The sequence below is a fragment of the Pseudorasbora parva genome, chromosome 15 (genome assembly GCF_024679245.1).
Source record: "Pseudorasbora parva isolate DD20220531a chromosome 15, ASM2467924v1, whole genome shotgun sequence".
Classification (NCBI taxonomy): Eukaryota; Metazoa; Chordata; class Actinopteri; order Cypriniformes; family Gobionidae; genus Pseudorasbora; species Pseudorasbora parva.
Genome location: NC_090186.1, coordinates 34,383,139 through 34,404,342, shown reverse-complemented (window position 1 = coordinate 34,404,342; position 21,204 = coordinate 34,383,139). Strand labels below are relative to the sequence as shown.

The window sequence follows — 21,204 nt, the reverse complement described above, 5'->3', positions numbered from 1 at the left end:
TAGTATGTATATCTGAATACACACACACGTACATACATGTAAATATTTAAGATATTTGCATGTATATACTGTATATTTATATAATTTATTTAATTTATAAATATTTTATATATAAATATAACAAATGTTTCTTAAATATATGCATGCATATGTGTGTATTCAAATATACATTTGTATACAATTATACACAGTACACACATACATATTATGTAAATAAACTTTTATTTTGGATGCAATTAATCGTGATTAATCGATTTGACAGAACTACTTTTAGTTTTAGTAATTATAGTACTTTAACTTTATTTCAGTTCTTCATCCATTATTTATATTTTATATTATGTCAGCTTTATTCCAGTTAACAAAAATATTTAGTGATTTTCATTTTACTGTACTCATTTTCACTGTAAGTGAAGAACATGATTGAGATAAAATATGCAATTGTATGAGCGAAGAAAACAAACAAAAACAGAAAATGTCAAGTTTTTTTTCCTGTCATTTCCAACCATGATGTCAAACAATACAAAAATGACTTAATTGTATGTATTAGGGCTACGTAAAATGCCAGCTGAGCTATGAAATAAGCCTTAGTAGGAGTCAAACATTTTATTCTGAAAATGTTTATAATGTAATTTCTACAACAGAAGGCTATCAAACGCAATACATCATTTGCCCATCTCACATTAGATCTAGATTGCTTTCATCACTTAAGGCTACATATTCCCAGGTTTTCCCCACACGTTTCCGTCTCTCTTTCTCCCTGCAGGAGGAGAGTCTGCAAAGGACGCGGGCGGATGAAATGAAGCGGAAGGAGATCAGTGCTCATTTCCAGAGCACGCTGGTGGACATTCAGGCTCAGATCGAGCAGCACAGTAACCGCAACAACAAGCTGTGCCAAGAGAACAGCGAGCTGGCCAGCAAACTCAAGACCATCATAGAGCAGTATGAGCGGAGAGAGGAGGTACTGACAATCAGCACGCGTTACATTAAACACACAAGGCTATACAAATCTGTACACGCATTGAATCCACAAAACGAATGTTACAGCAGATCCACCTTTCAAACAGTGTTTCTGCTGCATAACAGAAGCTACTCTTCTGCTGTGCTCCTACCACACACCACTGCTCTGTTTACACAGGCAGTGTGAATACTGTAACCTGTTAATATGGGCCCAAAAATAAATATGTGCTTGTGGTGTGAAGTAGACCTGTGCAGCCAGTGTACAGCGAAAGCCAGCAAAATGAATTGACTATTTCAAACACACCAATATCTAACACATCTGTCAAAGCGATTCAGCCACAAATCCATTTAAAGCTGCACCCCAAGGCATAGTCGAGATTAGATTTTAGTTAGGCTACAAGTATGTGTGCACCATAAGTGATTGTAATACATTTGAAAATGCATCTGACTGGATTTTGTTCTGGTCTATCTGAATCCTTTAATGAGCCATTACTGGGATTTCAGTTATTTCAAACTCAGCCAAACTGCACTGCTGGTTAAAAGTGTGGGATAATTAACATTTTGCTGTTATATTAAGACATTTCTTATGCTTACCAAGGCTGCATTTATTTGATGAAAATTACAGTAAAAATAGCAATATTGTGAAAATAAGGTTTTCTATTTTAATATATTTTAAAATGTATTCCTGTGATGGCAAAGCTGATTATACGGAGCCCCGCACATGACATGCAAGAAAAAAAGGTAAATAGTGTGCGCGATTTACTATTTCGTTCCCTCGATTTATAGGTCGTGCGTACGATTTACTAAATCGAGGGAATTAATTAGTTAAACGTGCGCATGATTTTACAAATCCAGGGATCAAATTAGTAAAAAGTGCGCGCTATTTATACATCGAGGGAACGAAATAGTAAAACGTGCGCACTATTTATAAATCGAGGAAACGAAATAGTAAAACATGCGCGCTATTTATAAATCAAGGGAATGAAACAGTAAAATGTGTGCACTATTTATAAATCAAGGGAACGAATTAGTAAAACGTGTGCACTATAAATCGAGGGAACGAAATATTAAAACGTGCGCACTATAAATCGAGGGAACGAATTAGTAAAACGTGCGCACTATTTATAAATCGAGGGAACGAATTAGTAAAACGTGCGCACTATTTATAAATTGAGGGAACGAATTAGTAAAACGCGCGCACTATTTATAAATCGAGGGAACGAATTAGTAAAACGTGCGCACTATTTATAAATCGAGGGAACGAATTAGTAAAACGCGCGCACTATTTATAAATCGAGGGAACGAATTAGTAAAACGTGCGCACTATTTATAAATCGAGGGAACGAAATAGTAAAATGTGCGCACTATTTATAAATCGAGGGAACAAAATATTAAATCCTGCGCAAGATTTAGCCTAGTCTTTTTACTGCATGTCATGTGCGGGACTCTGTAGTTCGGAGCCCCGCACATGACATGCAAGAAAAAAAAGGTAAATAGTATGCACGATTTATAAATCGAGGGAACGAATTAGTAAAACGGGCGCACAGTTTATAAGTTGAGGGAACGAAATAGTAAATTGTGCGCATGATTTAGCCTACTCGTGTGTGTTTTTACCGCATGCCATGTGCGGGACTCTGTAGTACGACTCCAGTCTTCAGTGTAATATGACCCTTCAGGTGGTGCTGAATTATCATCAATTATTATTGTTGCTCAATTATTAATAATGGTTTCTTAATACCATCAGTTAAAGCCATTTTTACTGTTTAATATTTTTTGTTTTAACATTTTTTATTTTTTTATTTCAGATATTTTGATAAAAAAAAGTTGAAACTGAAATCTTTTGCAACATTATAAATGTCTTTGCTGTCACTTTTCATTGATCAATTTAATGCATCCTTGCTGCTTAAAAGTTTTGAATTATTTTCATAGTATAAAATAGTATTTTTTAATAGTATTCATAAAAATTTGAAGCAGCACCTTTTCCAACATTGATAATAAGTTACTTGAGCACCAAATCAGCATATTACAATGATTTCTGAAGGATCACGTGACTCTGCTTTGCCATAAAGGAATAAATTACTTTATGTTTTACAATAGAAGGGGGGGGGGGGGAAGAATTACATTTAACAATTTTACTGTATTTTTGATCAAATAAATGCATTCTTGGTAAGAAATTTATATCAAAAACATTTGTAAAAATCATAATTATTGCATACTTTTTAAAGGTAGTGTTCAGCAATCTTTACAGTTACTATATGTATAAAAAGGTATACACCTTTTAGAGCTTGAATCTCCCAGAGCTGTAATTTCACAAGACGAGGGAGAGAAAACACCCTCACACATTTTCTAAACCTGCTATATGCAGTGCATATACTTGCATTTTTTGACTTTGACTCAGTGATTCACGCCCTGTTTGACAGTGAATATTGCACCTTGTAGAACACTCTTGTATTCTGTATCTAATCACATGAGGATCGGCCTGTGGAATGACAAGCCTGATGTGAGGGGAAGTTAAGCTCAATCTGTCATCCTGATGGGTACCACAGAGACTGCTCACACAGCTGTGTGTTGGGCTAAAACAGCCCCCTTCTTTCAAGCAAGAATTCAAATGACTCAAGATCAAATTGAGCTGTGTGTCTCTACTGTCCTCTGCTGGCTGAAGTAGAGACACACATCATATGAAGAGGGCGCATTATGCTCAGTGTGATTTACACAGAAAGAACATGTTCCTGTAACAACATCCACCAATCGCCACCCTCTGATTTTATCTGTAAAAGAATGATTGACAACGAAAGCTGTTCCAAGAACAACAAAGGATGTTGATCCTGGAATATATTCTGGAGGTGGTACACTATACTGGCAAATGTTTTGGGACTCCTGCCTTTACATGCACATGAACTTGAATGACATCCGTAGAGTGATAATCCGTAGGGTTTCATATGGAGTTTGCCCACCCTTTGCAGCTTCAACTCTTCTGGGAAGGCTTTCCATGAGGTTTAGGAGTTTGTTTATGGGAATTCTTCTAGAAGTGTAAAGTCAGGCACTGATGTTGGATTAGAAGGTCTGGCTCGCCGTCTCCGCTCTAATTCATGCCAAAGGTGTTCTATCGGGTTGAGGTCAGGCAGGCCAGTCAAGTTCCTCCACACCAAACTCGTGCATCCATGTCTTTATGGACCATGCTTTGTGCACAGGTGCACAGTAATGTTGGAAAAGGAAGGGGCCAACCCCAAACTGTTCCCACAAAGTTGGGAGCATGAAATTGTCCAAAATGTCAAACTGTCGCATTACGAGTTCCTTTCACTGGAACTAAGGGGCCAAGCCCAACCCCTGCAAAATAACCCCACACCATAATCCCCCATCCACCAAACTTTACATTTGGCACAATGCAGTCAGGCAAGTACAGTTCTCCTGGCAACCGCCAAACCCAGGCTCGACCATCGGATTGCCAGACAGAAAAGCGTGATTCATCACTCCAGAGGTGATGTTAGGCTTGGACGCAGCTGCTCAGCCACAGAAACCCTTTCCATGAAGCTCTCTATGCACTGCTCCTGACTAAATTGAAAGTCACATGATGCTAATGCTAATGACTCTGCAGAAAGTTGGCGACTCCTGCTCACTGTGCGCCTCAGTATGCGCTGACCCTAATCTGTGATTTTATGTGGCTGTTGTTCCCAATTGCTTCCACTTATTATACCACTAACAGTTGACAGTGGAACATTTTGAATAATTACTATCATTATAAGTAGAACTGAGGGATAAATAAAAAAATAAATAATACAATATTTATTATTAATAAAATTATTTAAGCATAAGTATATATAGTCTAAATATATATTCTTCCATGTGTGTGTTTTTTATGCAGACTTTAGAGAAGATCTTCAAACACAGAGATCTACAGCAGAAAGTTTCTGATGCCAAGCTGGAAGAAGCCAACCTGCTCCTCAGTCAAGCTGAAGAGAAGCACAAGAGAGAGAAAGAATATGTAAGATACACTGGCTCTTCAGATTTGCCTCGAGTAAAATGAAGAGCAGACAGAATCATTTGCATGTGCTTACGATTAATTAATTTACAAGCAGGGTCTAAAATTAACAATCATCAAGTGCAAAATATAAGTAATAATTAGCTTGTGGAGGGTAATTTTATAAGGAACTGCAGCATAATATTCAATCTATACGAATGATAGTCTGACTTTTGCTGATAACTGACGTTATGATTGGGTTATGCAAATGAGGCAGTCAGCTAAAGAAAACATTGTTGACTTGTGTGTTTCCTCAGTGGAAAATTTCCCATGATTCCCTCCATTGTTCCTACAAATCCATGTGGCAGCATATATGTGAAATATTCAAAGAAAAGCGCTTGCTTGTCTGAAGTGACAAAATATGCATGAAAAAAAACTACAATAAGATCTAAATAAATAATAATATATATATATAAATATATATATATATATATATATATCGACACACACACAATTCGTTATTGTGTTACATGAGAAAAGCATTAATTTACTATTACAAAAAGTAGCTTTTGAAAAAAAAAAAATTCAACATAATTTGTTGCACGTAAACCTTTAATGTATATTTAGATATATTTACATGGATTGTTTAATGCAGCTCAGAGGGTGAATGCCATTTTTTCCCCTAGAGAACCCCCCGAGAATCTATTGTTTAGGGCTAGTAATTGGCGGGTTTTGTTGTAAAAAACTTGGCAACCCTGTCTGCACGCGCGCTGGAATCAGACTGGAATACACAATCCGGTGTTGTAAAAAAAAAAAAAAAATTTAATAATACACAGAGTACTTACCCAATATGATCATCATTTCTGAGAGAAATTGTGAAGGTGAATGCATATACAAACAAGCTCTCCGTTTAGGATTCGAACAAATATAATCCAAGCCCCTTTGATGACGTGCATGATTACATTACTGTTGATCATGTCCGTCATCGTCTAAAGCCTGCCCTGATGATTTCATTGGTCCGAACAGTTTCTGTTCGGAGATAATTACTCCTCTATTGATTGAGGCCAGACCGAACTGCCCAACCTAAAAATGTTGTGGGCGGGGCTAAATTCGTCTGGCATCCAGGCTAGATGTGAATATGAATGAAAGATAAAATGATACTCTTAATATAAAATTAACACCACCAGTAGGTGTCAGCAAGTCACTTGCTGCGTCCAAATTCGCCTACTTATACTACGTCCTAAAAGTATGTACTCTTTTTGTGAAGAAAAAGTATATAGCCTACTTTTGAGTGTGTAGCAGAAAAGTATGCAAGCTTCGGGACATACTACTTCGCCATCTTTAACGGACTCTGTCGCTTAGTTACGTGCATCCCGTCACCGTTTATCTGCCCTGTCAATTATCGTCAGATTCGTCACAGTTCAAATCCTTCACATTCAGTTTAATCTCCTGCCGTATCGGAGAGAAATGTAGCCGCTCGTTGATCTGCCATGTGTGTGTCTTTAATGCAGAGACTCTCCTCATGTGTTTGCAGTTTAAATATAATGATGCATTTAAAAGTTAATGGCCAAACATGTCATTACAAAAGTTCACAATGCTGCTGCATGTGAAATATAATATGGACAACACTGAATAAATATATTTTTGTCAGGTAAAATATTGACAGGGTCACTCAAACCCCTTTATCTAAACTTCTCTACTTAACCGCATAGACAGTAAAAGAAATGGACAAAGCTATCCCATTGACTTCTACGGCGTTAAGTGATGTCAGTATAGGAGCACTCACTTCCTGATGGCTGAGCGAACTGCGCAGGCTCAGACTGAGCTTGACGACGTAGATGTGACGTGAACCTCCGGTCTGACAGCTGTAGGTCTTCTAGTAGTTGTGGAAAGTGAAAGCTGAATCACGTGGTTTAAATATTTTCTCCCGTTGCTTTTGGCTCACTATGGGCTTCTCCCCATTCCCCATTCTTCTCCCCAAGATTGCCTGCGAGCGTCTCCTCAGGTCTATACGGTAATTTCTCAACTGTGCGACAGAGTCGCGTTGGTTATGACGCAATAGTTAGCCTATTTTTACAAAAACAGCTTCTACGGGGCGATAGTGTAAGATACAAGGTAACGGAGCCTTTTATGCATTGTCGTGTTTCTTTAGAAATAAACAATGGACAAATGGAGTCTTTAAACGCCTCAGATGTAAAGTTATTAACTGTCAAAGTGACTCAAAAATGAATGGGAGTCAATGGGATGCTAACAGCAGGTGATGGCTTGGTTAGCAATGGCAGCCCCTAGGGGTGGAACGCTTTCCGAGTGCTAGATTACCCCCTTGCTTAACCGTCGAACTCCCACACATCCGTCATGTTTGTAGTTTTTTAACGCTTTTTATCCGCGTTTGTACTTCTAACCGAATCCTCGTCCAACTCGCAATGGGTTGTGGGCAATATCAGCCGTTAGAGTGCCCATCGATCCATACTGTGAATTCGGACCGGAAATAGTAAACCATCCAGGAATCTTTGGAATACTCTTTTCAACATACTACGATTTGGGACATACTAATTCTATTTTCGAATACTATTTAGGATGGATAGTATGCGAATTGGGACGCAGGGACTGTCTTTGATTGAGTCATTCAGTCATTCAACCGATTCGTTCAAACGCTTGATTCAATCAGAAACGAAGCAAGTGACTGAATGAATGGGACACTCATTGGCTCACTCAATTTATTAAAATCAGTGGATTCATTAATGTAACGAAACGCTGCTGTTTGTTTCTCAGAGATGCACAACAGTTCTGCTGCTGTGGCTTTGTTTTTGAGACTTTTCATTTCATTTGTGAAACTGAGCAAAACAGACAATATTGCATCTAAAATGTAACAGTGTTAACTTCTTGTTAATTGAACTATAGTATAAAATCCATACCTGGTAAATTTTCTCAAGTGTACACTGTAAAAAAAAAAAAAAAAAAAAAAAAAAAAAGTTCAGCTAACCTAAAAACAATGCAACTTATCGCATTCAACTTTTTAGGTTAACTCAACTAATTTGCTCCAGTTAAAATAACTTTAAATACTTTTGTTCATCTAATAACTACCAGGTAATGAACTTAAAACTTCTTGTCGAGACAGCAACAACAAAAAAATGTGGAAAAAAGTGTCGTCTCAATGTGAAAAAACACATTGAGACAACCTTTTAAACCTTTATTAAATTATTTAAGTTTGTTTTGTTGACCTTCACTTGGATTCTCAAGTATTTGTCCAAACCTTGTCCAAATGTTGTCCCAACTATTCAAACTGAGTTGAGTACTGAACAAACTATTTTACATTCAACAATGTTGTGCCAGTTCCTAGCATGCATTGCATCTTGAAAAAGTTGTGGTAACTATTGTATAAGAAATGATTATTGCTTTGCATTAATCAGCTTGATTTATGCTGCTCCTGCTGTTGTTGTCACTGTTATTTAGATGCCATAAGGTTCAGAGTTCATATTTTTACTGAATAACAATTGTTGATCATCACCATGTTTGAGATTTGTGCTGACATGAGACATGCAATTAACAGTTTAGCAGAAAGTTCCTGATTATAACAAATGTTTTAATGAAACTGAAAATGCCACATGTTAACATCTCACTATTTATTTTGTTAGTTGCTTAAAGAGGCTATTGAAAAAACAAAGAAATGCTACACAATGAGGGAGCAGGAGTTACAGATGAAGAAACAGGTAATGTCAAGTTCTTGGTCTCACTTGTTTGTGTGTGTCTTGTGTTTAACCAGTTACTCACTCAGGCTGCAGAGTGGAAACTACAGGCTAAAGAGCTGAAAGAGCAGCACACAGTCATGCAGGCCCAGGTGAATATCTACCGCTGTGGCATTACCCACAATCCCGCACTTTCTCTTCTCTAGCTGTGGCGTTCCTCTCGTTGAGACAAGCCACAAACAAATTTACATTTAAAAAGCAATTTACAGTGCTCATGCAGGTATAATCGCATTAAATGCACTGTCTGAATACATTCCAGTCGACATGGATTGATCCATTAAAGATGGATGTTGATGGAAGCAGTCATGAAAGCTTAAGGACTTTAAGAAAAATGAAAACATGGATTTATCATTAACTCACTCTCATGCCGTTCCAAACCTGTATGACTTTCTGGGTTAAAAACAAAAGGAGACATTTTGACAATCAATTTGACATGATTTTTTTTTTATTTTATTTTTATGCAATGATAATAAATAAGGATTGAGGTTACTAAAGTATCATAACATTTCCGCAGATCAGTATGATTCGAACAGAGAAATCGTGCAGATACTGATTTTTTCTGTAATTAAATGAATGTTTCTCTGAATCACCACAAAGATGAGCTAATTATGGAGATAATTCCAATGTCAGTAAATTCTTATGGTTCACAAGTGCCTATGACGTGCTAAACACTAAATTACACCTCGATGAATTGATTCACCACTGCTGTTGTGAATCCATACATGTAAAAAAGTACTGCTTTACACATTAAACACAGAGTCATTGCAGATGTGCTCACTTATTTAAAGCTCAGTGTTTTTTGAATGGAACGTTTGCCTTGACCAATTGCAGATGGATTTTATAAAGTGCACACTGCATACTTGAAACATTTGTGGAAACCAATTACCTCAAAACATTTAAGTAAACAATGTGCAGTTTTGAAGTTTTGCAGCCCATCCTCGACCTAACCGCAGGCTCTACTCTTCACCACAATGGTAACCCTACAAAACCTCAACATAACAGAAACCCCTGTAAATCCCATCATAACAGAACATTAAACACTAATGCATTTCACCCTATATTAATCTTGTGCAAAAACACAAAAAATAACACTTAATTTCAACATTTATTCTCCTTATACAGCCTTGCCTGACGCAATGCTGCTGGGGAACTAGAAATCTGCTGCAACTCGATTTACGTTCAGCTTAATAAATCAGATTTTGAGTTCATGTAACTATTTTTCTATTAAGTACAGAGAACTTTCAGTAATATTTGAGTGAAATTAACTCATTTAATTCATTTAAACAGTTTACAGTGCAGTTGCACCATTAGGCCTGAATGAATGAATGAGTGAATGAATGAATGAATGAATGAATGAATGAATTTATTTATTTATTTATTTATTTATTTATTTATTTATTTTTCTATTTATTTATCTATCTATTTATTTATTTATTTATTTATTTATTTTAAACAGCAAAGAACACAAAATTTGAAACTAATTTGGATTGTTAGATTCTAGATCTGTAAAAACCTCGACTGGTCTTTTTTCCAGTGAAAAATATGATCAATATACACTAATCAAGCATAACATTATGACCAGGTGAAGTGAATAACACTGATTATCTCTTCATCCTGGCACCTGTTAGTGGGTGGGATATATTAGGCAGCAAGTGAACATTTTGTCCTCAAAGTTGATGAGTTAGAAACAGGAAAAATGGGCAAGAGTCAGGATTTGAGCGAGTTTGACAGTGCCAAATTGTGATGGCTAGATGACTGGGTCAGAGCATCTCCAAAACTGCGTCTCTTGTGGGGTGTTCACGGTCTGCAGTGGTCAGTACAGTGCCTTGCGAAAGTATTCGCCCCCCTTGAACTTTGCGACCTTTTGCCACATTTCAGGCTTCAAACATAATGATACAAAACGGTAATTTTTTGTGAAGAATCAACAACAAGTGGGACACAATCATGAAGTGGAACGGAATTTATTAGATATTTCAAACTTTTTTAACAAATCAAAAACTGAAACATTGGGCGTGTAAAATTATTCGGCCTCCTTAAAAGTAGGGTAGGTACCTTTTGCTGCGATTGCAGCTGTAAGCTGTAAGCTGAGGTATGTCTCTATCAGTTTTGCACATCGAAAGACTGACATTTTTGCCCATTCCTCCCTCCAGAACAGCTCGAGCTCAGTGAGGTTGGATGGAGAGCGTTTGTGAACAGCAGTTTTCAGTTCTTTCCACAGATTCTCGATTGGATTCAGGTCTGGACTTTGACTTGGCCATTCTAACACCTGGATATGTTTATTTTTAAACCATTCCATTGTAGATTTTGCTTTATATTTTGGATCATTGTCTTGTTGGAAGACAAATCTCCGTCCCAGTCTCAGGTCTTTTGCAGACGCCATCAAGTTTTCTTCCAGAATGGTCCTGTATTTGGCTCCACCCATCTTCCCATCAATTTTAACCATCTTCCCTGTCCCTGCTGAAGAAAAGCAGGCCCCTTTATGTTTGAAGCCTGAAATGTGGAAAAGGTCGCAAAGTTCAAGGGGGGCGAAAACTTTCGCAAGGCACTGTATCTATCAAAAGTGGTCCAATGATTGAACAGTGAATCAGCAACAGGGGCATTGTTGCGTATGGGGCTGCATAGCTGCAGACCAGTCAGGGTGCCCATGCTGACCCCTGTCCACTGCCCACAGATGGCTGGGTGCGTGTGCGTCACTGGTTTCGCTTACCTGGAGAACACATGGCACCAGGATGCATTAAACCCTTAAAAATAAAGGTACTAGGAAAGGGGTTTTCACGATGATGCCATAGATAGAAGAACCATTTTTGGTTCCTTGAAGAACCTGGGAAACCTTGGGTCCTGCCATCCACGTGGATGTTACTTTGACACATACCAACTACCTAAGGATTTTTGCAGACCATGTACACCCTTTCATGCAAACGGTATTCCCTAGTAGCTGTGGCCTCTTTCAGCAGGATAATGTGCCCTGCCACAAAGCAAAAATGGTTTAGCAATGGTTTGAGGACTACATCGAGTTTGAGGTGTTGACTTGGCCTCAATCCAATCGAGCATCTATAGGGTTTGCTGAACAAACAAGTCCAATCCATGAAGGCCCCACCTCTTAACTTACGGGACTTAAAGGATCTGCTGTAGTGCTATCATCATGGTGTCGGATACCACAGCACACCTTCAAGGGTAAAGTGGACTCCATGTCTCGACAGGTCAGGGCTGTTTTGGCAGCAAAAGGGGGACCAACACAGTATTAGGTCATAATGTTATGCCTGATCGGTATATAATAATTGAATGAAAAAGCTGCAACAACAACAAAAAAGTTAACATTAATTATCATTTTACATTGATTTAAGCATTATTTTACAATGCTTTTCTCAAGGATGCCCATTCTAATTCTTTTTTTTTACAGATTGTGTTGTACTCCCAGAAGTTTGATGAGTTCCAGAACACATTAGCGAAAAGCAATGAGATTTACGCCACTTTCAAACAGGAGATGGATAAGGTTTGTTTTGTTGCACACCTGGATCCAACAATTGATAGAAAACATTGCAATAAATAACATCTTAGTTAATAAGTCATTTTTTTCTCAGGACAAATACCTAGAAATCCTTAACACAAGAATTTTTTCCTTGAGAAGCAACATTGCATAAAATATTAAAACTTGTTTCCAGAGAATGTTTCTTTAAAAGTGTATATTTTGTCTTGTTGCACTGTCAGTTTTTCCCTACTTGTTTATACTTAAAACAAGTGAACAAATCTGCCAGCGCAGACAAAATACACTCACATTAAAGATACATAGTTTGATAACAGGCTTAATATCCTATGTAGTGTTCTTTCTAGCTCATGTATCTTGCCACAGGGATTTTTTAGATATTTAGATAACTAATTCAACAAGAAAAATTAGACGTATTTAGAAGAGGAATAGGATTTATTATTATTTTTGCTGTGAACAACTCTAAAAGTCTTTGTCTATTTAAGGCATATGCGTCTTACAAAATGCTGATCATATTTCCATTTGAATAGATGACAAAGAAGATGAAGAAGTTGGAAAAGGAGTCAAACACATGGAAGACGCGGTTTGAAAGCTGCAATAAAGCTCTTGTTGAAATGATTGACGAGGTAACGTACACACAAGACTTGTCAGTATTTCACCATTCGGCCCTTTTACACGTTTTGAGCTTGTCCATTTTTGACCACTTCCAGAGGTATTTAAAAACGCATTCGGTCGGATTGCTTTCGTAGTGTAGACACGGTTTGAACGGCCACAAAAGATCGCATACTTTCCTCCTTCTGACTTAATGCATAAATATTATGGGAAGTGTGCTGGCCAGACGGGATTTAAACTTTGTTGGCTGGAGACCCAAGCTTGGTTTGAAGACGAAAACTTACCAAGCACCTTTTGCATGGTCTTACGGCTATCAGAGCAGAAATGAAAGCTGAGGCTCTCTTGTATGTTTTTCCATCTGGCACGTTCATATGTTAAAGGGTTAGTTCACCCAAAAATGAAATTGATGTCATTAATGACTCACCCTAATGTCGTTCCTCACCCGTAAGACCTCTGTTCATCTGCGGTACACAGTTTAAGATATTTATATTTTTAGTCCGAGAGCTTTTCTGTTCCTTCAATGCACACTATACTGTCCATGTCCAGAAAGGGAATAAAAACATCATCAAAGTAGTCCATATGTGACATCAGTTAGTTCATTAGTATCTCTTAAAGCATCAAAAACATTTTGGTCCAAAAATAACAAAAACTACGACTTTATTCAGCATCAGTCTACTCTTCCGGGTTTGTTTTCAATTTGCTCAAACAAAGCTTAGAACGGTTATGAATCAGCGTATTGATTCATGATTCGGATCGCCAATATCACGTGATTTCAGCAGTTTGGCAGTTTGACACGCGATCCGAATCATGAATCAATACGCTGATTCGTAACCGTTCTAATCTTTATTTGAGGATTGAAAACAAACCAGGAAGAGAAGACAATGCTGAATAAAGTCGCAGTTTTTGCGATTTTTGGACCAAATTGTATTTTCAATGCTTCAAGAGATTCTAAAGAATTAACTGATGTCACATATGGACTACTTTGAAGATGTTTTTATTCCCTTTCTGGACATGGACAGTATAGTGTGCATACACTTAGATACGCTGTCGGACTAAATATAAAATATCTTAAACTGTGTTCCGAAGATGAACGCTCTTACGGGTGTGGAACGACATTAGGGTGAGTCATTAATGACATCAATTTCATTTTTGGGTGAATTAACCCTTTAATTGCTCAATCTTATTTTGTTTATTAGACTTAAAGAACTAAAAAAAAAAAAAAAAAAAAAAAACTTACATTTACCAACCCATAGATCCTTCCCTTGAAGAAATAAGGTTGTGGATGAAAGTGGACAAAAGAGACAGATTAAATTACCAGGTGTAAATGGGAACTTTCCCTCATCTACTTGTGATCCAGTTGACCAAAACGCATTTGAATACCAGGTGTAAACAGGGCCTGAGCTTTGCAATCACTCACTGATTAATTCCACTTCAACAGAGATCAGAAAAGGCCAAGGAGTTTGAGCTCTTCACTTTGAAAGTTGACCGTCTGGAGACTCTGTGCCGAGCCCTGCAGGATGAAAGAAAAGGTTTGTACAACAAGATTAAAGAAATACGGCATTCAGATAAGGAGACCTTAGCACCTGCGGTGGACATGCCCCAAGTAGATGAGCTTCCAGAGCTCGTCCAACTTCCTATGCCGACTCTCAACCCCATGCTGACCGCAGAGATGGAGAGGCTGCGAGTGGAACAGACCCGTCTGGAGGATTTTGCAGCCTCCTTGGTGAGTCCCATAACAGATGATGCTGGAGAATCAGATAGTGAGGAAGAGGAGAAAGCACAAGAGGACACGGCACAAGAGGAGTCTGCAAAAGTGGAGCCCGCAAAAGTGAAGGCCGCAAAAGAGGAGGCCACACAAAAGGAGACAGTACAAAAGGAGACATCCCAAGAGGAGATAGTACAAGAGGAGGCTGCAAAAGAAGAGACCGCACAAAAGCAGACATCCCAAGAGGAGACAGCAAAAGTGGAGACAGCAAAAGAGATTCCAGTGATCACTAAGCCTCCCCAACTTGAGTCCATCAAACCAGCGGATAAACCAAAATCAACACAAGAGGAACCCTCTACCACAGAAGAAAACAAACCCAAGCCTGTTACTGTAACTGAAGAGAAGCCATTAGAACCAACAAATCCCAAACCTGCCAAACCTGAGACGGATTCCAAACCTCCTCAAGAGCCTCTACAACCAGAGATCACAAAACAAAAGACAGGAAAACAAGAGTCTGCCAAAGAGGAACCAAGTCAGGAAGAGGTGACAAAAGCAGAAGTGGCAGTCGAACAGGATTCCACTCAGCCACAGCATGTCATGAAAGAAGACGACAAAGATGAAGCTGTTAAACCTGAGCTGCCCGAACCAGAGCCACCCATACAAGAGCCCCTCAAAGAGGAGCAGAATCAGAAAGACGCAGCCCCATCTGAGGGAGCCAAAGCACCGCCGACAAAACCTAAGGCTGCAAAATCTCAAGAGGCCAAAGCAAAGGCCAGCAAAGCCCAGCCTAAAAAACAAGGTTCTGCCAAGAAGAAAGTTTCTACAAAGGGGCCGAATAAAAGCTAAGCAAAAACTTCTAGATCAGTTTGTTTGTGTAGTTAGACAAGTGTCTTGCCGTTAACGAGTTAAAAATTACAGACACGTTCCTTTAAGAGAGTTTACTTCAAGGATGAATTTCTAGCTAACCAAGTGTAATATGGACTTTTTTTTCAACTTGTAATACTTTCTCAATAACCCTCAAATAAACGTCTACTGTTCCTAATCCTACATAATGTTGTCTTTCACAAAGACTTTGGTGATTTATGACTAATATAAGTAAAATGCAAAGCAATGTGTGAAAAAAGGCAACAGCTAAATGCTGTTATCGAATTTTCTGGAGAAAATGGTTGCCGTTGCTGAAAGAGGTTTAAGTCACTTTGAAACACGAGATGGAAAGGTTGCACACTTTGGAGTCTGGAACTGACAACTAATAAGAAAGCAATCGGGGGGAAACAAATTCTTGACAAGATTTTTAATTTGTCTTTAATTTTTCAGTTAAATCCTTGAATCATTTTTACATTTTCAAATTGATAACTTGTTTGTGTAGCACGTCATATGTTAAATGCAATATATATTTATATTTTGTGGAGAAAATAGTTGCCAAGATGTTGCTAAGATGTCCTGAGTGGCTTTTAGAACATCACTATACAGTTGCCAATGAACTAGGTGGTTACTAGGGAATTGATTGGCAATTAATAGTGTTCTTTGGCCTGGGTGGTTACTTGGGCATTGCTAGGTGGTTTCTATGGTATTCTTGGTGGTTGCTAACTGCACTGTAAAAAAAAAAAAAATTATATATATATATATATATATATATATATATATATATATATATATATATATATATATATATATATATATATATATATATATATATATATATATATATATATATATATATAAGTTACTTGAAATTAAAATTGTGAGTTAATACAATGACAATTTTTGAGAATCAACAACCTTTATTCAAATATTATTAAAAGATTTTGTAAGCGTATTGGGTAATTATGGAAGTAAAACTGTGCCACTGGATTTTGAATTCTAATTTTTAGCACTGAATTTTTTTACATCGAATTTTTAACACTGAATTTTATTTTGCATCTAAATCAGACTTTGAATTTTAAAAGCCATCGAATTTCTAGCTCTGTTTTTTTTTTGCCTATGACATTTTTTCAATGTTTTAAAAAAATTCAGTGTAAAAAGAAATTCAACGTCTCAAAAAATTCAGTGTAAAAAAATTCAACGTCTCAAAAGATTCAGTGTAAAAAAAAAAATAATGTCTCAAAAGATTCAGTGTAAAATAATTCAACGTCTCAAAAAATTCAGTGTAAAAATATTCAGAGTCAACATCTGGGTAACCAAGGAGAAGCAATCGATCCCTGTATCAAATCATCCAGCCAATCATTTACGCTCCATTGGTCATGAGTAAACTCACCGACGCGACATCGTGTGTGTTCTGAGGCATGCTGCTGAGCTCTGGAGCTCACCTGAAGTGAACTTCCCCGCCTTCCTGTTTCAGCGTCACATGACCAATGGAGCGTAAATGATTGGCTGGATGTTGGATGATTTGATACAGGGATCGATTGCTTCTCCTTGGTTACCCGGATGTTGACTCTGAATATTTTTACACTGAATTTTTTGAGACGTTGAATTATTTTACACTGAATCTTTTGAGACAATAATTTTTTTTTACACTGAATCTTTTGAGACATTAATTTTTTTTTACACTGAATTTTTTGAGACGTTGAATTTCTTTTTACACTGAATTTTTTTAAAACACTGAAAAAATGTCATAGGCAAAAAAACAGAGTTAGAAATTCGATGGCTTTTAAAATTCAAAGTCTGATTTAGATGCAAAATAAAATTCATTGTTAAAAATTCGATGTAAAAAAATTCAGTGCTAAAAATTTGAATTCAAAATCCAGTGGCACAGTTTTACTTCCATAGTAATTGTGTATTTTATTTGTGAACCCAATGAAACATGCCAAATTGTGATATTTTCATGATCTATCAAATTTTTTACGTGGTTCAAATACAATAATATTTTGAGTTTCTATTTATTAAACTAATTTCCATTGTATCAACAAAAAACAATTATTTCAATAAACGCAAGTCTTTAACGTTTTTTTTCTGGTCCCTATACGATGCTGGAGCCATTCCTTTAAATGCAAGAGAAGACAATGGGATCTTTGTTCGTTTTTTTTTTTTTTTTTTTTTAGTACACATCCAATCACTTATAAACGTAAAAGCACACCTGTTTTCAATAAACCACAATTTAATTAGTTTCTGCACAAATCCAACAGGACAGGGTATGTGTTTAGAATATAGCTATTTAAGGTAGATGACTCATTTTCCGTAATAACCACTAGATAAAGTCAAGATACATTTATGAGTGATGTAGAATTATTCACCATGAAGCTTACACTGGGGACATACCTGAGAGAAAACTGATTTCACATTAAGTGATATAATTTTTAACAGTAAGAAAAAATGTGTTTTAAAGCGTGTTGTTTTGCAGAACATCAGCTACATGTGAGAATAGTAATGAATGTATTGTGGGAGAACGTGTATATTACAACATAATATTTTTTTGAAATCTAGTCTGTGGGGTAAAACGCCATGTTATAATCATCACATCTTTTGGTTTTCCATCAAATGTAATTTCACTAGATAGTTGAATAAAGATATTTGGACTTTATAAATAAAAAACTATCGCAAGTTAGCACCAGCTATCTAGTTAGCGAGCCAGTTAGCATCAGCTAAAAACATTTTTCAAATAGGTTGATTTTCAGCATGTTTCATTAATAAATATTTATATTATCTGTTGTTTTATCTTGTCTTTTTTACTGTTATTTTGGTGTTAATGTATAAAGCAAATTGCTTTGTCAGAGTAGGGGCATTTACACTCTCTGGGGGCAACGAGATGTGAATGCGTATCAACATTACGAGAGTGCAATCTCGTGGAATGTATAAATAAGGTTTGGTAAAAATTATTGGCTTCTCGATTCATTTAAATCAGATTTTAAAGGTGTCGAGAACTGTCTTTTTTATTTTTTATACTGCTCTCTGAGGTCAACTTATAATGTTCGTGTGGTTTTTACATTCAAAAACATCATAAGAAATAAGTAATAGGCTATTTTCTACACTGGTTTTGAGGCTCTCTCCTGAACGCTGGGTTTTGATGGGCGTGCCGCACCGACTGGAGACTTGGAAGTAAAAGCCCACGGCTAGGACTGGATACGATTTGCATATTTAATGAGCTTCAGGTCCGCTGTCATATCTAGCCCCTGTCAGTTCAGTTCACATGAGGGAGAGATTATTTTGAAAACAGCAACTGCAACTTGTCTTTATCAATAATGATTTATTTCTCATCCACCCGCAATTGTATTACATGGCCGCACACGCACGATCGGTCGATATACACACACACACACACGTGCACGCCCAGATCAAGAAAGAATTTCTGCAGACGGCATACGTTTTGCTCTGGTACAGCCCGGGACTAGTACACTCAAAAAAATCATCCAGGCCCTTCATAGATAAGACACATTTAAATTATGTTTATTTTACTTAATAAAATTTTTGTTGTGTCGAAATTAGATATGTTTGGGTTCAATCAGCCTAATATATTTAAAACTGAATTTTACTTAATTAATCTGCGTTAAAACTATATTAAATATTTTTGCTGACATAACTAACTGGGTCTGTAGTTCCAAGCAGGCTTTGCAAGGGAATGCGCTAGGAGAGAAAATGTATGGATTAAAGTGTTATTTTATGTTTTTTTCAGTAAAGGGCAAGATGTGATTAGTTTATGTTAGTGTTTAATGTTCAGTTATGTTGGACATTGAGGAGTTTTTGTAAATTTGTGGTTACCATATGCAGAAGATTGGTGCCTGTGTTAAGGCTGTGGGCACTTATATACAAATTCATTGGATGGAATTTCTGCTCTCAATTAAATATTTTTAGTTTGTCCAATAAGTTAATTTTCTATTTTATTTTTAAAAATATGCTTGTTGTTATTTAAAAGTTTTAAAGGCAAATTACATTGATAACAATGTTGACCTTACATAATTAACGTATCATCATTATTTAAATACATTTAACATCATTAAGTAAACGGCACATATAAATATTATGTAACAGTGACAAATTCAAATGGTTTGTATTTACTCAGAAAAATGGTGCCAGCTTTACTTTTCTTTACTTTTTTGTTCATATAACTAAATTGTTATTTGTAAAAATTGATCAATATAAGCTGTGTGCAACCACTTGCCACATATTCTTTAAGTAAATTCAACATGTCATTTTTTGAGTGTGCTATTACATTTAAAAAAGATGTTTTACTCACATAAGTTTGTTGCACCATTCCTGTCGGATCCAATAAAAGGCACAGCATTGTGTCTGCAAATCCAGCACTTGAGACTGGTTTACAAACGATTCTGCAGTGAAATGAAGCGAACACAAGTACACGGTCTTCCCCACGTGAGCTGGAACTTCACTAAAAATAAATGAAGTATCACACATTCCCAATATTATGATCCGAAGGAAGCTTATGCAGCGACTGTGTTCTTCCACAATATCTTGCTATCTTCTTCCACATGTTTATTGCTGCTGGCTGTGAGCCGATCAGCTCTATGAGTCTGTGGGCGGGGCTACTTAATTACACGTTCTGTAGAGGTGTGTTTCGTAGCGCGATGACGTAAGAATGAAGGTCACGATCGGTTTCTCATTGGTGTCTATATAATTTTTTTGACTAAAAAGGAAGTTTTCAGGTCTGAAACTTACAGGATAATCTTATATTATCTTGATCTATAAATCAAAAGCTCAAGGGAAAGTTGATTTCTCAAAATTGTGCCAAAAGTTGCCATGTACTGTAACATACTGTATATATTCAAATTAATCGATAAAAAATTGAATCGTAAGCTTGTGAATCGAAATTATAACATATATCATAACATTAATGTTAATACCCAACCCTATAACCATGATGATAAAGAACCTTAAAATATATTCTGGAATATCTTTTAAAGAAAAGAGTTAGATTCATCATAAATAATATTAACTGCTGTCCACTGCACAATATAACTCTTATTGCACACCATGATTTTTACCCAAGCAGCAGTTTCCATGGCAACAGCCTAAAAAGGCAAGCAGCTTTCACGCTTACAATGTTCCGAATAATTCAGTGTCTATACCTGCAAGTAGATGTATTGACCTGTATTTATGTATGTAAGTGCTGTCGCATCATTTTCTGTTCTGGGTTAAACACCCTGTACCTCACAGACCTGTTACATTCTAAAGAAGAACGGGTTTGAATAAATATATTGTTTGGGCATATTTTGGTACAGCTTCCCTCTTTGTGCACAAAGAAGCCACCTTTGTCCTATTTAAATGTAAATAAAAGCAGACACAAACACATTTCTCTTCTAGTTTTAACAAACTAGACTGTTAAAAAATGTAAGATTCAGAGGAAGTCAGAGAATAGCGAATTATACCTGCAGGCAATCCCAGCTTCTAACAGAATGTGAATGTATTAGAATCTGCAGTTATGGTCATGAGTGGGAATGAGGAAGCCAGCGGGTCTGTACTTTATTTGACCTTTAGCCTGTATAAAATATAGATGCATTAAAAAAATACACACATAAAAAAATCAGTCTTTGTGTAGATAACATTGCAATCTTCAGATTGTCTGATCTTGAATTACAGAGAGGACCAGGCCTGGACTTGTGGACATTGTGTTTTGTTTATGTTTTATTATGTGTGTGCCGCAATCGTCCGTGAGGAGGTTGCCGTTTTGACTTTCTTTTTTTGTTTCATTTTTTGGTTAAAGCTACACTATATACGTTTTCCGTCCGCTAGAGGGCACCTCATGGAAACATGTTCATGGATGCGGTTATTAATGTTACTGTAGTATGAAGCAGAG

At 36.8% G+C, this 21,204-nt stretch overlaps 1 protein-coding gene across 3 annotated transcripts in view; it reads left to right on the top strand.

Moving 5' to 3' along the window:
• Window positions 1-15,514, top strand: part of txlnba (taxilin beta a) — a 31,352-nt gene extending 15,838 nt beyond the window's left edge. For 2 of the 3 annotated variants that reach the window (XM_067417863.1, XM_067417865.1), the window contains exons 5-10: window positions 764-958; window positions 4,820-4,939; window positions 8,551-8,625; window positions 12,062-12,154; window positions 12,676-12,771; window positions 14,196-15,514. In XM_067417863.1, coding sequence (XP_067273964.1) covers window positions 764-958; window positions 4,820-4,939; window positions 8,551-8,625; window positions 12,062-12,154; window positions 12,676-12,771; window positions 14,196-15,308 — 1,692 coding nt within the window. In that variant the 3' untranslated portion in view covers window positions 15,309-15,514. Of the gene's footprint in view, window positions 1-763; window positions 959-4,819; window positions 4,940-8,550; window positions 8,626-8,678; window positions 8,754-12,061; window positions 12,155-12,675; window positions 12,772-14,195 lie in introns of all 3 variants that reach the window. The other variant, XM_067417864.1, reaches the window with a different exon arrangement.
• The last annotated feature ends 5,690 nt before the right edge of the window (window positions 15,515-21,204 follow it).